This window comes from Kwoniella mangroviensis (assembly GCF_000507465.2).
Source record: "Kwoniella mangroviensis CBS 8507 chromosome 1 map unlocalized Ctg01, whole genome shotgun sequence".
Taxonomy (NCBI): domain Eukaryota; kingdom Fungi; phylum Basidiomycota; class Tremellomycetes; order Tremellales; family Cryptococcaceae; genus Kwoniella; species Kwoniella mangrovensis.
The window spans coordinates 9391307-9406898 of record NW_027062533.1 but is presented as its reverse complement, the minus strand read 5'-3'; the positions used below and the strand labels follow the sequence as shown (position 1 = coordinate 9406898).

General features: G+C 43.4%; 6 protein-coding genes across 6 annotated transcripts; 3 read left to right on the top strand and 3 right to left on the bottom strand.

Moving 5' to 3' along the window:
• Positions 1 to 254: 254 nt before the first annotated feature.
• On the top strand, positions 255 to 1442 carry I203_103553 (uncharacterized protein; the record flags this gene model as incomplete). The annotated part of the gene is made up of 5 exons (XM_019147644.1): positions 255 to 326; positions 388 to 619; positions 702 to 798; positions 866 to 1259; positions 1329 to 1442. 5 exons carry the CDS (start codon positions 255 to 257, stop codon positions 1440 to 1442), a joined length of 909 nt encoding a protein of 302 aa, XP_019003309.1.
• Positions 1443 to 1716: 274 nt separating this feature from the next.
• I203_103552 (uncharacterized protein) lies at positions 1717 to 2840 on the bottom strand (the record flags this gene model as incomplete). The annotated part of the gene is made up of 3 exons (XM_019147645.1): positions 1717 to 2196; positions 2340 to 2440; positions 2522 to 2840. The coding sequence occupies 3 exons, from the start codon at positions 2838 to 2840 to the stop codon at positions 1717 to 1719; spliced, it is 900 nt and encodes a 299-aa protein (XP_019003310.1).
• A 268-nt stretch (positions 2841 to 3108) lies between these two features.
• On the top strand, positions 3109 to 9360 carry I203_103551 (uncharacterized protein; the record flags this gene model as incomplete). Its single annotated transcript, XM_065517340.1, has 12 exons — positions 3109 to 3178; positions 3240 to 3331; positions 3396 to 3455; positions 3547 to 3652; positions 3733 to 3896; positions 3955 to 4038; positions 4101 to 5117; positions 5178 to 5722; positions 5774 to 6906; positions 6971 to 8360; positions 8412 to 8626; positions 8696 to 9360. 12 exons carry the CDS (start codon positions 3109 to 3111, stop codon positions 9358 to 9360), a joined length of 5541 nt encoding a protein of 1846 aa, XP_065374158.1.
• Positions 9361 to 9709: 349 nt separating this feature from the next.
• Positions 9710 to 12578, bottom strand: I203_103550 (uncharacterized protein; the record flags this gene model as incomplete). Its single annotated transcript, XM_019147647.1, has 11 exons — positions 9710 to 9914; positions 9996 to 10041; positions 10139 to 10469; positions 10551 to 10930; positions 11000 to 11219; positions 11280 to 11338; positions 11402 to 11510; positions 11596 to 11786; positions 11859 to 11960; positions 12027 to 12214; positions 12373 to 12578. 11 exons carry the CDS (start codon positions 12576 to 12578, stop codon positions 9710 to 9712), a joined length of 2037 nt encoding a protein of 678 aa, XP_019003312.1.
• A 354-nt stretch (positions 12579 to 12932) lies between these two features.
• On the top strand, positions 12933 to 13484 carry I203_103549 (transcription elongation factor SPT4; the record flags this gene model as incomplete). The annotated part of the gene is made up of 3 exons (XM_019147648.1): positions 12933 to 13052; positions 13146 to 13254; positions 13366 to 13484. The coding sequence occupies 3 exons, from the start codon at positions 12933 to 12935 to the stop codon at positions 13482 to 13484; spliced, it is 348 nt and encodes a 115-aa protein (XP_019003313.1).
• A 343-nt stretch (positions 13485 to 13827) lies between these two features.
• Positions 13828 to 14790, bottom strand: I203_103548 (uncharacterized protein; the record flags this gene model as incomplete). The annotated part of the gene is made up of 4 exons (XM_019147649.1): positions 13828 to 13908; positions 13991 to 14215; positions 14312 to 14430; positions 14520 to 14790. The coding sequence occupies 4 exons, from the start codon at positions 14788 to 14790 to the stop codon at positions 13828 to 13830; spliced, it is 696 nt and encodes a 231-aa protein (XP_019003314.1).
• Between the last annotated feature and the right edge of the window lie 802 nt (positions 14791 to 15592).

Below are 15592 nucleotides of genomic sequence, written 5' to 3'. Positions count from 1 at the left end.
ATTCACTCATCGTAATCGTCATTCGTTATATTATCAATCTTATCGGGTGGATAGCATGAGAAATCACTATATAAAGAGCTCGAATGTTGAGCGGGAATGTATAGTCTTTCCAACCACAATCTATTCACCCAGATATCCAGACATTCAAACAAACAGATATTCAAACGATTTAACCCTTCACTCACATACTCATCACCAACACTTTACTTTGTTATCATCTTAAACCGATAACCTCGAACATAAAAGTCAAGACCATGTCATCTCAAACAGTCAAGAACGTTGTAGTCTTCGGCGCTACTGGACAACAAGGTACTGCTTTCATTGAAGTAAGTCGAGGCCCATCTTCCTGTGCAACTCCACTGTACTGATCATTCATGTTTACCTCAGGCATTGTCGTCACACAACGGGCAATACAAGATATACGCCCTATCTCGTAACTTGTCTTCATCATCTTCCGTCAAATTATCCAAATTACCTGGAGTCGAGGTCGTCCAGGTCAACAAAGATTATATGGATAAACCTGAACTAGCATTTACAGCTACTGGTTTAAAGGAAAATGAAGTTTATGGGGTGTTTAACGTACAGGGATATGTCAGTGAGAAGGTTGAATTGGCACAAGGTGGGTTGTATCATTGTTTTCTCTTGTTCCGACGTCATAGGTTATTTTGGTCATCATCCTGATACATTCTTCGTGTCCATAGGGAAATCTATCATCGTAGCTTCCAAAAGGTGGAACGTCAAACACTTTATCTACTCTTCTGTTAATTTCGGTGGACTGGATGATACAAAAGCACCAGGGTCAGTAGAGCTGTTCATAACTTCAGCTGAAGCTGTCAAGTAGCTGATGCATCACTTCGATTAATAGTCTCGAAGTGAAAAGGGATATTGAACATTACCTGATATCATCCGGTGTACCATATACGATTCTCCGTCCTACTCAATTTATGGATAACCTCCTCCCCACATCGCCTTTCATGTTTAAGATCTCACGAACGATCCTCCTCCGTCAGACATTCTATAATCATCCTGAACGAAAGCACCAATTGATCTCTTCGAGGGACATAGGAAGAGCTGGATCGGAAGCTATAGTCAACCCTGATAAATGGTTAAATGGAATTATCGAACTAGCAGGTGATGAATTGACTGTTAAGGAGATTGAAGATGTTTATACAGAGGTATTGGGTAAAGCACCGGAATTGACTTATTGGCCTTTGGCTGCGTTCGTCAAGTGGGTCAGTCCCCTGGGAGCAATGGCACGAGTAAGTGTGAACTTCCATAGCTGATCAAATATTTGGAATGGATAGCTGATGTTCGTTATGGTTTGATAGTTTTTCGACGATCATGGATGCAAGGTGAACATCGCTCAACTTAAAGAGGATTTACCACAAGTTGGCTTTGAAAATTTGAGATCGTATTTGCAGAGATATAAAGCATCTCAATAGGTCCTTTTCAAGTTTGATGAGGACAAGAAATATAGAATTCCGATTTTGCGCTTGAGACAATGATTTTAAATATAGCGCTTGAAAGAAAAAAACAAAAAAACATTAGAAAGTGAGATTAGTCTGGAGGTTTGAATTATATCTTTATAATTATGTGTATGTATCCGTAACAAGTCATTATAATTGCAATTCCTCGCGTGAATTCACTTCTGGAGCTGGATCAATAACAATAAGGGGACAGATCACACCCATTGCATGTTGATTTATCGAGCAATACCTACGTAGTTTCGTTCAATCCCCTTCGCCTCAATCGAACTTCCTTCTTGACAGCAGTCGATATTGTGTCATTCGTCTGCGACAAATCCACCACAGTCTCATCCTCTTTTTCACCATCGACACTGCCATCCTTCTTGCCTTCATCCTTCTCGCCAATCTTGCCAGAGCCTCTCAACATCTTCAATCCCACTCTCTTACTCTCCCTCCTTCCCTCGTCCAATTTCCTAGTATACAGATAAACCAACACCATATCTGCCACTCCTACTATTATACCAGTCAAGATGCCTAGAAGAATTGATATCTCCCTAGAGTAGCCTGCACTGCTAGTGGATACGACGTATACTGCTATGGATGATCCGAAGATGGAGAAGAGGATGTTGAGTACGGTAGAGATAGTTTTGGAGAGATTACGGAATTCTTTGCCGAATGAGGAGGAGGTGCTGGTAGACGGGGATAGGTAAGAGGGCAGGTAGGGATTTGGCTAGGAAGATATGGTAAACGATCAATATCTTGTGCTTTTATTGCAGATTTGGAAGAAATGTAAGAATGGAGTACACAATGGGGTTGGGATTGATCGATCAAGAACAGTAACTCAATCTCTAGAAGGACGGTTGGTTCACTCACCTTGTCACCACTTTCAGCGAGTTTCAACCTCTCTAGCTCATTCGGCGGAATATGTATCTCCGTACCTGCCAACAGCGATATCGTATTGTATCTACTCGGGTCTATAAGTCATGACACAATGGTATATAAGTTTTGATCTGTAATGTAGGCGATTCGACTGAATGAGGATATTTATTGCTCACCTAGTCCATTTTTCTTTAACTGTTTTAGCCCTTGATGTGATCCTGCCCAACGAGATAACTCCTCTATGGCCGAGAGGGGTATAGTCCGCTGCGATGTTTTGACTTTGACAGTGAGGGCAGCGAGGTCTCCCTCGTCTTTATCTGCAGGTTCGTCTTTCGAATCATCCTCTGATACACCAGCTAAGTCGTATTCATCATTTCGATTACTCGTCGCTCGGTCGAGTTCATCTCGTAATTCTTCCGGTAGATCCACATCGCTCTTCAGTAGCTCCTGGATCGTCTCGATCAGATGCGGTGGTAGGATCAGTAGCGTGGTCATTCTCAATGGTGGCAACGCTGATCCTAACTCGAGTTACACATAAGTGTTCACGATTGAACCAGAAGCTCAAGCCCGTAACAGAATAAAGACCCAAATCGTCATGTTTTGATGCTGTTACGTAATGCATGACATGATGTTAAAATAAAGTAAACAAGCTGGAAGACGCGACTATTTTCCATGCTCCCGAGCTATGTTGACTTTGTTCACTGTGTAAGATCAAATCAACATCTCGACAACGGATAAGCAGGAAGGCATCTCACCAGGCAAGATGTCGTTCATAGGAGCAGGGGAGCTCGAACACAAGGTCTCTCAGCTGCAGCGTCAGCTCGACCACAAAGGTAAATCTCATATCGAGTGATGGGGGATGTCAAGTCAAGCTGATCTTCTATCTTCGTTCAGATCATGAATTGAATTCCATAAAGAACGAGCAACGTAAGAGGGAAGAGGATCTCGGTAATGCTAGAAGAGCTAAAGAGGATGCAGAGTACAAGGTAAGCTTCTTGTCTGGCTTCCCCTCCGATGTTTAGCTTACAAAGTGACTTGTTGCTTATATAGTTGAGGGATGAAGCGGACCGTGCGCATCAGGCCGAAAAGTCAATAACAGCGAAAGCGACTGTAAGTATACTCATGCATGGATAAGCATATCATCTATCTCAGGCAAGCATGAGCAGAGGGTGCTGGGCTGACACTCGTGCATCATATCTAGGAAATCTCACAACTGAAATTGAAATTATCAAATCTTGAATCGAGTCTGAATCAAGCTACCGATAAGTTGAGGAAAGAGGAGAAAGATAAAGAGAGGATACAGGACGGTAGGTTTTTGATTTTCTCTACGGCTGAGCAGATCTCACTTTTATATGAGCATGACTAATTGAATTTGCCCTTGCTACAGCCCTAGACGAGGCATTGAATAGCGGAACAGATGGAGCGTCGCAGCAGGTCAAATCCCTTCGATCGAGAACGAAACAACTTGAGGAAGCTCTGAGATCGTCTGAACAAGAGAAAGAAAAACTAAGGAGTCAAGGGAGCTCAAATGATCCATGGGGCTCAGGAGAGGTAAGCTGCTATGGTAAACACCAGATTCTTATACAAGCTTATAACCGTATCTTTATAGCCCTTAACTCGGGGTGAAAGGAATAGGTTGATGGTGTTGCAGAATCAGGTCGAAAGCCTAAGGGAAGAGAATGCCAGATTGCAGGTATGTCAAGACAAGTCATTTTGATCACTCAATTATGATCTGATCTTTGTGTTCGTGTACAGGCATCTGGACCATCTAAACCGTCTTCATCCGATATGTTCGCCTCTTCCTCACCATCCCGCCCCAAGACCAAAGGACGTTCCATGTCAGTATCTGCACCCGCCCCTTCGGAGCTGATCGAAATGGAGAAGCAAATTTCGTCGTTGAAAGACCAACTTGCAATCTGTAAGAAAGATCTGGATAAAGCGGTCAACGAGAAATTGGCTGTCGAGATCACATCCAAAAAGAAGATGGAGAAAATGCAGGGTGATATGGATGATATCAAAGAAGAACTGGATTTCTATAGGAGAAATCAAAATGGAAATGGTGTCTCGAGCAAACAAGAAATTGAGAAGATCAAGAAAGCCCTCACCGACGAGAATGATAAATTGCAGATACAGTTGAAAGCGAAGAATGATGAAGTTGCCAAACACGTACAACAAATCCAGCATTTCGAGAATCAAATCGAATCCATAGAAAGGCCGGAAGCTGATCTAGAGAGAGAAAAGAATCTACGACAATCCCTTGAAGCTTCCAAAGGTGATTCATCAGTATCCCCAAATCGACTGGAAGAGGCGGAAGAGACAATTCAATCACTCCGAGCTGAACTTGCTAAAGCTCGGTCCACCTCTGCTACCACTTCTACTGAATCATCATCGAAAGGAGGGGATATGGAGATTCGACAAGTCAAACGAGAATTGCAGAAAGCCCTAAGGGACAAAGAATACCTCGAAGGTCTAGTGAAGGAGAACGACGAATTGTTAGCTGAGAAAGATGAGGAGATCCAACGGATGAAGACTGCCATACCAGTTCCTTCGTCGCCTGTCTTGCGAGCTAAGATTGATGATACTAGATTACAAGAATTGGAAGAGACGAAGATGGTTCTGGAAGAGAAGATAGAGGAACAAAAAGAAAGATACGAAGAAGAAATCAAGGGTATCGAAAGTCGATTGGAGATGGTCACTAAGGAGGTCGACGCTGTCAAAATCAGTGAGAAACAGTTGGCAGAAAGGCTAGCAATGGCTCAAGAGGAGGTCGAGGTAAGTCGTATATGGGTTGATTACATTTTACTTTGTGAAATAGCTAATGTGCTTCTTTAGACACATCGTCATCAACAAGTCTCCTCCGAGACACAACTCGAATCTCTCAGCGAGAAACTCGCGTCCAAGGAAACGGAAATCTTGTCACTCAACGCTCAACTCCCTCAATTGCGAGCCGATCTCGATAAAGCTCAGGACGCATATTTGATCGCTCAGCAGGATATCGAGTCTACGAGAAACCGACTTCAAGAACTCGAAGTCTCTTTAGACGCCAAGGAAAAACTCCTAGACGATCTCAGTGCTCAGCGAGACGAACTTGAGTCCACATTGGCTACTAGATCACGAGACGATGCGGACTTTACTTTATTGGAAAATGCTTTGAAGGGCGCTCAAGCTCAATTGGCGGAAGTCGAGATCGCTTTGACAGCGAATGAAGGAGAAAGAGCTAAACTCCAAGAATCTCTGGCTGCTGCAAGACTCGAGAATGATCTATCTTCGCAACAGGTCAGTGATCTATCGGCGAATTTGGTTGCTGTCGAAAAGCAGCTGGATGAGGTCGAAGAGCGGGCCAGAACATTATCTCAACAGAAGGATGAAACTATACAGTGAGTGATGCCTTTTATAATCATGGTCCTCGGACTGACAATCACTTGTAGGTCACTCAACGATGAGCTCGATGATCTCAGAATGGATGTCAGCTCACTGCAGATCAAACTCGATGACAAGATTGCCGAGCTTGCTGTATCTACCATGTCTCACGATAAATTACAAGATCTATTCGACGAAGCCATGAAATCTCTTGGCGAAGTTCAAGCTAAACTGTCCGAAGCTGAAGAAGCTCAGGCGGATCGATCGACTGCAACCGAAGCGAGACACAAGGATGAAGAGCTATTCCAACTCAAAGAGGAGAAGGCTCAACTTAGCCAAATGTTACAATCTGCTACAGAGGAGTTCCAGGAAGAACTGGCTGCGGTCACTTTCAAAGGTGAACAAGATCTCCTCGAAGCTCAAGGTCGTGTTCAGAAGTTGGAGAAGCAGGTCGAGGACCTCCAATCAGACCTTTCCTCTCTCCATAATTCAAAATCATCGATCACCAGTGATAGTGAGACTGTTCATCGTTTGGAACAGAAGATCTCACAATTGCGATCCGAGCGAGACGACTTGCGACACAACCTTTCTTTCGTACAGAACGAGAGACATTTCGCTATTCGAGCTGCTAATACCGATAAAGAAGCCGCCTTGGAAGATGTACGAAAAGTGAAGGATGAAATCAAACAAAGTAACATGGCTTGCGAACGATTGCGAGTGGAGTTGGAGGAAGCGAAGATTCGCCTAGCCGAAAACGCCAGCAAAGTTAATGAAATAGATGATGAAGAGAGACAACAGCTGGTGGAACGAGTCTCTTCACTCGAAGTTGACCTTTCGAATCAGACTGAGAAAGTTAAATCTCTGGAATCCCAACTCAAATCTCGAGAAGAAGCTCTCTCGGACATTCAAGGTCAATTGCAAAAGGCTGAGAAACGGGCTGAAGGTTTACAAAAGGAATTACTGGAGATGGTCAACCACGTTGGACAAACTACCAAACTTTCCGATCCACCGCGACATTCACCTACTTCAGAGGACACCAGCGATTTACCTACTGATTTGATAGCTGCGATGAATGATGGAGAACCTCGAAGCAGAAGAACCTCGCTGGGTCACATGCGATCAAGGTCGAACATGTCGGCGAATATGCTGCAGAACCTCAATATCGAGAGACAATTACAAGCTAAAATTGCTAGACGAGATGGTGAGTCTCTCGTTTTGCTACCTGTTCTTGAGCTGTATAGTCAACTCATAATTTTGATGGACAGCTCGAATTGCCGAACTTACCCATGATCTTGAGAAAGCGAATCTCAATCTTACACTTGCCAAAGAGGCTCAAGAGGAGACTCTCGAAGAAATCACTGAACTTGTAGAAGAAAGAGATCGGCTTCAAGCTGAACTTCGACAATCGACCCAGCGGATTGAACAAGTCCAAATCCAAGTCGAAAACCCTGAGGCTCTTCGTGCTATGGTATTGGCTTTGGTGATGTACCGACAGAGTACCAAATCCGCTGAATCTAGATGGAACGTCGCCAGCGAGATGCTCTCCAGGTCACGAAATGCCGCCACGGCGTTACGAGCACATATCGATGTCGCTGAACACAAGTCTAACGAAGACGCTCAACGTGTCCAGAGCTTGGAATGGGAGAAGACCGCTTTAGAAACGCAAGTTGCCGCTTTACAAGCCGAAGGGACTACTTCTCGATTTCAACTGGACGAAGCTAGAAAATCTCTCAGTGACCTTCCGTCTCGTCTTTCCACGTACGAAGCTGCAAGCCTGTCTGCGGCTGAATCAACTGCCGCATTATCAGCTATGGAAGTTCAGGTTGCTGAAAGAGAAGAGAGAATAAGAGAACTCAAAGCACAAAATATGGAGTATACCGCTCGAATCGAAGTCTTGGAGGGCGATCTGGCTGAACTCAAGTCATCAAGAGATGAAGATTTGACTACCTTGAACAGCAAGATCAGCGAACTTGAGCGTGAACTGAAAGATAGTCAAGATAAAGTCAAAGAATTTGGAACGGAGAAAGAAGGATTAGCGGAAGATATCAATGCTGCGGAAAGAGCTTTGGAGGAAGGTATGAATGCCGCTTCAGCTGAACAGGAAAAGATGGAGAAAAAGTGCAAAGAAGTCGAAGTTCGTGTTGCGGAACTTGAGGGTCAATTGAGAGAGAAAGTCACCCAACTTGAAGAGATGACAAGAAAGTGTGAGGAAGTAGAGAGAGATCTGGAAACTGCGAAGAACAGAATGAAGGACATGACGACAGCTTCGGAAGAGGATCAAGCCACGGTGCATAAGTTACGGGGCGAACTTGATGTTCTTAAAGAATCCAGTCAAGGTAATTCAGAGGTGGTTACTGAACTTCGAGAACAACTAGCCACATTGCAAACTAACTCAAAGACCGTCGAAGAGGAGAGAAAGGCTCTTACGATGGAGATCATACAACTCAAAGAGTTTGTCTCTTCCGCCAATGATCAACGTGATCTCACGGGGAAACAACTCGATAACACTGTCATAGAGCTTGAGGACGCTAGAAAAGCGAAAGAGATGGTCGACGAATTAGTCCAACAAGTTAGGATTGAACTTGCTTCTTCCGAGGAACACAGGAACGCTACTGAGAGCTCTCTGGAGGAGATAACAAACAGAATGGAACAATTGTGAGCTCACAGAAATTCATGATGAACCCGACAACTGACATCAACTTACAGGTCCGTGGAGCTGAACGTCACTAAAGTCGATCTCGTTGAGAAGACGCAAGCATTGCAAAATGCCCTGACCGCCTCGGAAGAACAACAAGCTGAGCTGGAAAGATTGAGATTGAAAAACTTGGATCTGAAGGTTCAACTTGAGAAGGCTCAATCAGCCGCTTCATTTGTCGAGGTTGATGAAGAATTGGTAGCTGATCTAAAAGAACGAATCGAGCGTGAGTTTAACCAATCCTCATCATCGATGCAGAATAAGTCAGATGCTGACGATGCATTGATGATTGCAGAACTCGAATCCTCTTTGACTCAGAAGACGGAAGAGGTTGATGAAGCCGACGATCGAACTCGAGAAGCGTTCAAGACGAACGCTAAATTAGAGAAGAAATTGGGTAAATTACAAAGACAGTTGGAAGCTGCTCAAGTAGAGAAGAATACAGCTTTGAACAAACTTGCTACTCAGGCTCAAGCTCAACCGAGACAACCAGCTGTCACCTCTTCAAGTTCAGCACCAACAATTATATCCGCTGCTGTTGTCGCCCCAGCGCCAGCACCAGCACCAACGCCGACTCAGAGCGTAGCTGCAGCTCCACCAACGACGACCAAGCCTCGAGTTGTCTCTGCCCCATCTCCGATCCAGCGCACACCTCTCTCATCAGTGAACATCTTCCAACCTTCATCCAACACCCATGACTCTTCACCTATCCCTACATCAGGACACAAGAGACATCGAGAAGATGATCCTGTGAAACCTTACCCGACAGTCGACGCTATACTCCAACCTCCTTCAATGAAATCGATCTCACCACATAGACCCAAATCTAGCTTTACACCCCAACGAGGAATATCCACCCATGGTCATACTCAGGTTCAGGGGAATCTTAATTTGGATATAGCTAAACAGAGACCTGCTTTCCCTTTACCTCCTACTAGGAGTGTATTCCAACCGAGATAGATCAATTCAGAATGAATTGTATACAAGTCCTGTTTGGAATAGATAATTGATCATGTACAGTACCTTATTTCTTCAATAATGATGATGATCGGGATGACTGAAATGATTGGACTACTTTGATCTCATTTGGACATTCAATTTTTATATGTCAATATTAATCTTTCTGCTTCCTTATGTATGTATATACAATGATGAGTGCATGAAAATAATGGTTCGTATAATGGATATAAAGCATAGCATGCGAATTTCGGTCGTATCAAATTCATTTTTGAGATGACTGACTAAACTGATATAAATACAACTGGTTCCGATTTTTGCTCTTCATGTATATATATATACACCAATCATCCTACCTCTTCTTATTATTCTGAGGTACACTCTGTCTATTACCCACACTCAATACCATATGAGCTTCACCGGTCTTCTGTTGTCTCCTTGTGAACGCATCAGTCATACCTAACGGAGTATCCGTAGCGCCCATCGTAGCTTGTTTACGCTCTTCGGCAATTTTCTTGAGTCGTTTTTCGGTCTTCATTCGACCTGAAGTCTTACCACTATAAAACAAAAGCAAAAGTCAGTCACGATACGGAATGAAATGAAAAAAGAGGGTATTGCAAATGCAACTGAAAACGTACTGGAATTTGTGTGAAAGTGATTTCCAAGCTTCTTTCGGTGTCATTTCTAGATAGAATAACAAACAAGCAATGAATCATCAGCAAACATTCTCCTGATTTTGATCAAGGTAAGATAGGGTAAAAAATGGATCGTCAAAACTTACTTCTTCCAAATTCATCCGTATAGACAATATTGATATCCGGTCTATACGTCTTATAGCTTTCCAACGCATCTCTAGCCTCTTGTTGTTCTCTCATTCTATTCTCATATTCACGTTGAGCTTGATCTTTGTTCCCACCTCTCGACATGATCCTTTCCATTTCTCTCTGGGCGACTCGTCGTCTATGATCAGCCAACCATAAATCTTTCTCTTTCTGCACTCGTTCTCTTTCTTTCTCTTCTTCTGTAGCGCTCTTGAGTGCACCTTGATTTCGTAACATCGATAGAATTCCTGCTACACCATTACCGACGACTGGTTCGGATTCAGTTGGTACCTAAAATGCAGAAAGAACAAGTCAGCTTGAATTCGAGAATTCGATGAGAAGTAATAAAAGAGTATATGGAAATCAACTTACTCCTGCTTCTTCCTTTTTGATATTCTCCATCTCCTGCATCTGACTATCGATCTTCAACCTATATTCGTCCAAGGATAATCCCTCTCTAGCAGCCATTTCAGCCAACGCATCATCCTCTTCGTCTGACATATCTTCATCTTCATCCATCTCTCCTTCCTCTGATCGTTCAATCTTTACAACGACAGGTTGTTGTTGTTGGTTAGCAATCGAGGTTGAAGGTGGTGTAGCAGCTCGTTCCTTCTTGACTGGAGCAGCGAGCGATTCGAGCGTGACATTTCGAACAAATTCGGACGTATCGTCAAAGGTGATTCGTCCATCTTCATCGCCATCGCCTCCATCGAGAGGTTGAGCAGCTTCCTCTTCCTGTTTCTGCTGAGCGACTGAATAGGATGATAAATTAGATCGCTCGAAACTAAATTGCAATGATATAGTAAAATCACGACACTTACTTTGTGCAGCCAGATCCTCAGGCTTGATCTTAGGCTTCTTCTTCGCGTTTTCTCTCCTTGATCTAGCCAATGCAGCTTGAAGATCGTCATCGTCCACCAGGTTATCCGGTCCTTGATCTACCACTCTTCGCTGGAAAGTCGGTTCCCCATCAACTTCCATACCATTCTCATCCTCCCCATCAGCCTCCGCTTTTCGAGTTGATCGCTTGGCCTTCTTTTTCTACATAAAAATGGTTTCATCAGCTGGTAGTCTCGGGCTACGATGACTTCAAAAGCTTACCTTTGGCTTCTTGAATCCCTTTTCTCCCTCTTTCGCATAATCTGATACCTCAAACTCCTCTGCAGAATAGGATCGGTCAGTCGAATATTCAATCTCGGATCGACCATCGCTTCCAGACTCACTGGTGTAATCCAAGTTCAATTTGACTTTCGTAACGGGAGCCATACCCATCTCGCTATCTTCGTCGACGATCTTCATCTTCTTCTCGATAGGCGCACCCAGTCGGAAACCCTAGAATCATAAACCCCAATATCAGCTCAGCTTACAACGACCGCTTGGGAGACAGCTGATAGATAGATTGGAAACGAAAACATACCTCTGACTTGGCTTTGCCCGAAGAGAACTCATCATCGTATTTACCCAAGATATCCGCTTTGATACCGATTCTGTTCTCATCAAATTCTTCATCATCGTATCCCGTATATTGTTCGGCAGCCTTTCGTTTCCTCTCTTTCGCAGCTTTGATAGCTGCGTCATCTACCATATTTACATTTTGCAATTCGTCCTCTATAGTCCATAAACAAGATCTGTCAGTTGGCTGCCTTTCGTCTCGATGAGATACGAGAGCAGAGGACTTACCGTCACCTTCCAGTATCCTATTATCCTTCAAAGTCAGAATGACATCTTCACCTTCCTCAAAGTCATCCAAATCGTGACCAACTTTCAATCCGCTCAGATCACCTATATCCAAAATATCAGCGACGTCCCTCCATTCACGCAGGACAGTAGGGAGTTATAGATACTCACGTTCATCATATATCGCTTTATCAGCTTCTTCCATCTCTTTTGCTCTTCTTGCCAATTCTGCCGCACGTAATTTCTCTCTTTTCTTCTGTTGTTTGATCCATGATTTCGTGTCTAGCTTATCGTCTTCGTTAGATGTTCCGAGAGTTTTACCCTTGAGTTTCGCATTGAGTGCTGATCGATTACGGGATCTATGGTCGAAGGGAATACTCGTCAGATATATTACTCTAGGTGTATTTTATGCTAGAAATGAACAATGGTATGAACGCTGTTTCTGATTATTCAAGCGAGATGTATCGAATAGAAGTGTGTAAATGTGCAGGAGAAAGACAAATGTTTCGATACTGACCTTTCAATACGTTCCTTCAGATCCTTTTCCTCCTTCTCCTTTCTCATATCCTCTCTCCTCTGAGCATAGTTCGCCTCCGCCAGAGCTTCCTTGTCTACCGGTGCTTCTTCACCTGTACCTTCGGCAGGAGCAGCTGTCGGCAGCCCCAATTGTTCTCTCAACTTGAGAGTCTCCTCGATAGTGAGTGATTCTTGATTCATCGACATTCTGTTTATTGGTCAATGAGGTTTTGGGAGATAGAGTTGGTGAAGATGAGAGATGAATGAGTATGAGTATGAGTATGAAAGGGCAGATAGGTATGAATTCAAGGTTGGTTGGGTGGCAAATCTCAAGTTCAACTGCCCCGCGCTACGGTGAACGGTATTTCGGTAATTGGTGCATGTGGCACCTCTCTGACCACCTCGAAGTGACCTCCGTTGATCCAGATCAGATGTCGATATTTGCTATCCTCTCTCTCTGTTCTATAATCATATCACAACAGATTCACCTTCGCCCTCCTTCCTTTGGGGCAAACTTCATCTTCACACCACATCGACTCGCTCAGCTGCTCCACCAAAAAAATGCCACCAAAAGGAGGATCTCGAAAGACAGAGCTTCGAGCTTGTCTGATATGTTCCGTACTTCAATCCACCAACGATTTCTTGACTCAGGGTTGTCCGAATTGCGAGGAGATCTTGGAGGTGATTTTTCCATCCTCAATACAACCTACAGTCAATGTAACCTATCTTATATCTCATGCAGTATAGCTGATGGACGTGATACTTTCATAATAGATGAGAGGTTCAGCAGAGAGAGTAGCAGAATGTACGAGTGTGACATATGACGGGATGATAGCTATGATGGAACCTTCCGAAAGTTGGGTAGCCAGGTGGCAGAGGATAGGTAAATCACTGTTTTTGATGAAATAATATCCGAGTATATATAGCATAGGACGACCTGAATGATGGATGAAGTTCAATGCTGACTACAATTACCTTTTCCTTTCGAGTATAGATAAAAAGATGAGAGGAATATACGCGGTACGAGTGACTGGTCGACCACCACAGGATGTGATAGATGCTATAGAGGCTAGAGGAGGTGTGTATAGACCTCGGGATGCAGTGGAGGATTAGGAGAAGCATGAATACAAACCCAGTTATTCTGGAGTATTGAAGGAGGACTGGGTTAAGGGAGGAGCTATTCAATATACCCTTCATCGAGATATATACGATTTCATCATCAGCAATTTGTAAGTAATCTAGTGTAATAAATGTCATGTAATCATAATCGTTTCTACCATACAATGAACGAAGGTCTTCGCTCGAAACGCACATCCCCCTAAGATGGTTCATATGATAGCTTTCATGACCTGATATGAGAACGATACAATCCATTCATTCGTAGTTGATACATGATTATTTCTGACATCTACTGCAAACATCTACTTCTTCTACTTTGTACAATCTATAATCAGACTTATACATCTTTAGCCAAAGGAGCTTCGGCAGTACCACTACCGTACTTCTTGACTGGTTCCTTAGCGGCAGTTTCGTCTCCCTATAGGAATAACAATCCAGAGTTTAATCAGCTATGATCTATCATCGAGACCAGCTAATCTGGGTCTTTGCAGATGACTCACCTTGAAGAGTTTGACATTCTTATCGGACATCAGCTTGGATACCATATCAGCTTGAGTCTTCTTGAACGAGAACCCGAACCCTTCGTGAGAGTAGTCCTTCTCATTGGCTTGATCCTTGTGGTAGAGGATTAAAGGGAAATCGGAATCTTTGGTAGCTGGGTCCAAGACGAGGGAAACGAGAGCATTGATAGTTGCCGTCTTGGGAATAAGGTGGAAGTGCCATGTCTACAGGAGTTAGGTTTGGTCGATCAGCCAGAATACTAGCTGAGACTGAACTGGCGTGATATGAAGATGATGAAGTCGAGGGTACGTCCCACTCACTTGCTTGTTCCTAAATTGGATCAAAGTATCTTCATTCTTAACTATCTCGTATGCTACGTTTTCGGATTTGGGGAAAAGTTTGGGAAGACCAAACCATTGTCCTGCCATCTTGTATCGATCTGTGATGCACGATGAGGTATCAACATCTCGATATCCAACGTATTACAGGAATGGCGATGTACCATACGAGCTGGTAGAGCAGACTCACCATTGGCATAAACAAATTGATCATCATAAACACAAGCTGGCGCATATCTCGCTACCCTCTCAATAGTGGGTTGACAGGAGTACAAGGCGATCACATCATCTATCAATTTTTGTCTATTGGGTGGAAGAGGAGTTGAGTTCGCAGGGTTAGGTTCCATATCTTCCGTGGGGAGTGTTTGTCTAGGTTCGACAGATTCTCCAGTTACGCCTGATGCGGCTTTACGAGTGTCCAAGATGATTTGGGGAATTCCAACTTCTTCTGATACTGACATTTTGGTACTGTCTGTGCTGTTTTGTTTAGAAAATAAAGAGAATGAACGTCTTTGAGGTTGACGTTGTATTTGGAGTTGTGTTTGGAATTGTTGTCTTATTGATTTTAACAATGATCGATTCTTACTTATCGAACTTGAAGTAGAATAATTGCTACTAGTATTACTATTGCTGGTGGTAGATGATGGCAAAGGGTTTAATAATGGTGGTAAAGATAATAATGATATCTGAGATCTAGGTAATAAAGGTCTAGTAGGAGTAGGAGTACCGTTTATATAAGGTAATGAATGGGTGGTGACGCTGACTGCAGATCGACGAGATGACATCAGAGAAAGAATTAGACGTCGTATATAGAGACCGATGACCGGATTGAAGTAATAGCTTTTATTTGAATTGGTCTACACACGTGAATGTATCAGAATGACGAGGTAAGCCTAGAAAAGGTGGGTCGATGGATCGTACTTGGCAATAATGTCAAAGTACTCTTTTGTACAAGACCAGTCTGTAGTTTATATCCCTCTGTGAAAGATGATTGGTCATCCATCCCCGACCTAGACAGAGACAGAGACATCGACGATCCGTAATGCCAGTGTCGATGATCTATCTCGACTTCCTCGTCGTGATGAATCCTTCCGGCATAGGTATGCCATATCACTCTGTTTCAAATGTTAGTAAACTGACAGTTGATTATGTTATGGTATGCTATCACGATGGATGCCGAATTGATCGTAAAACGTCATTGACAAATCTTATCGATCGGAGCAATCAACGGAGGCCGATAATCGACGATTACTCATACCTTTT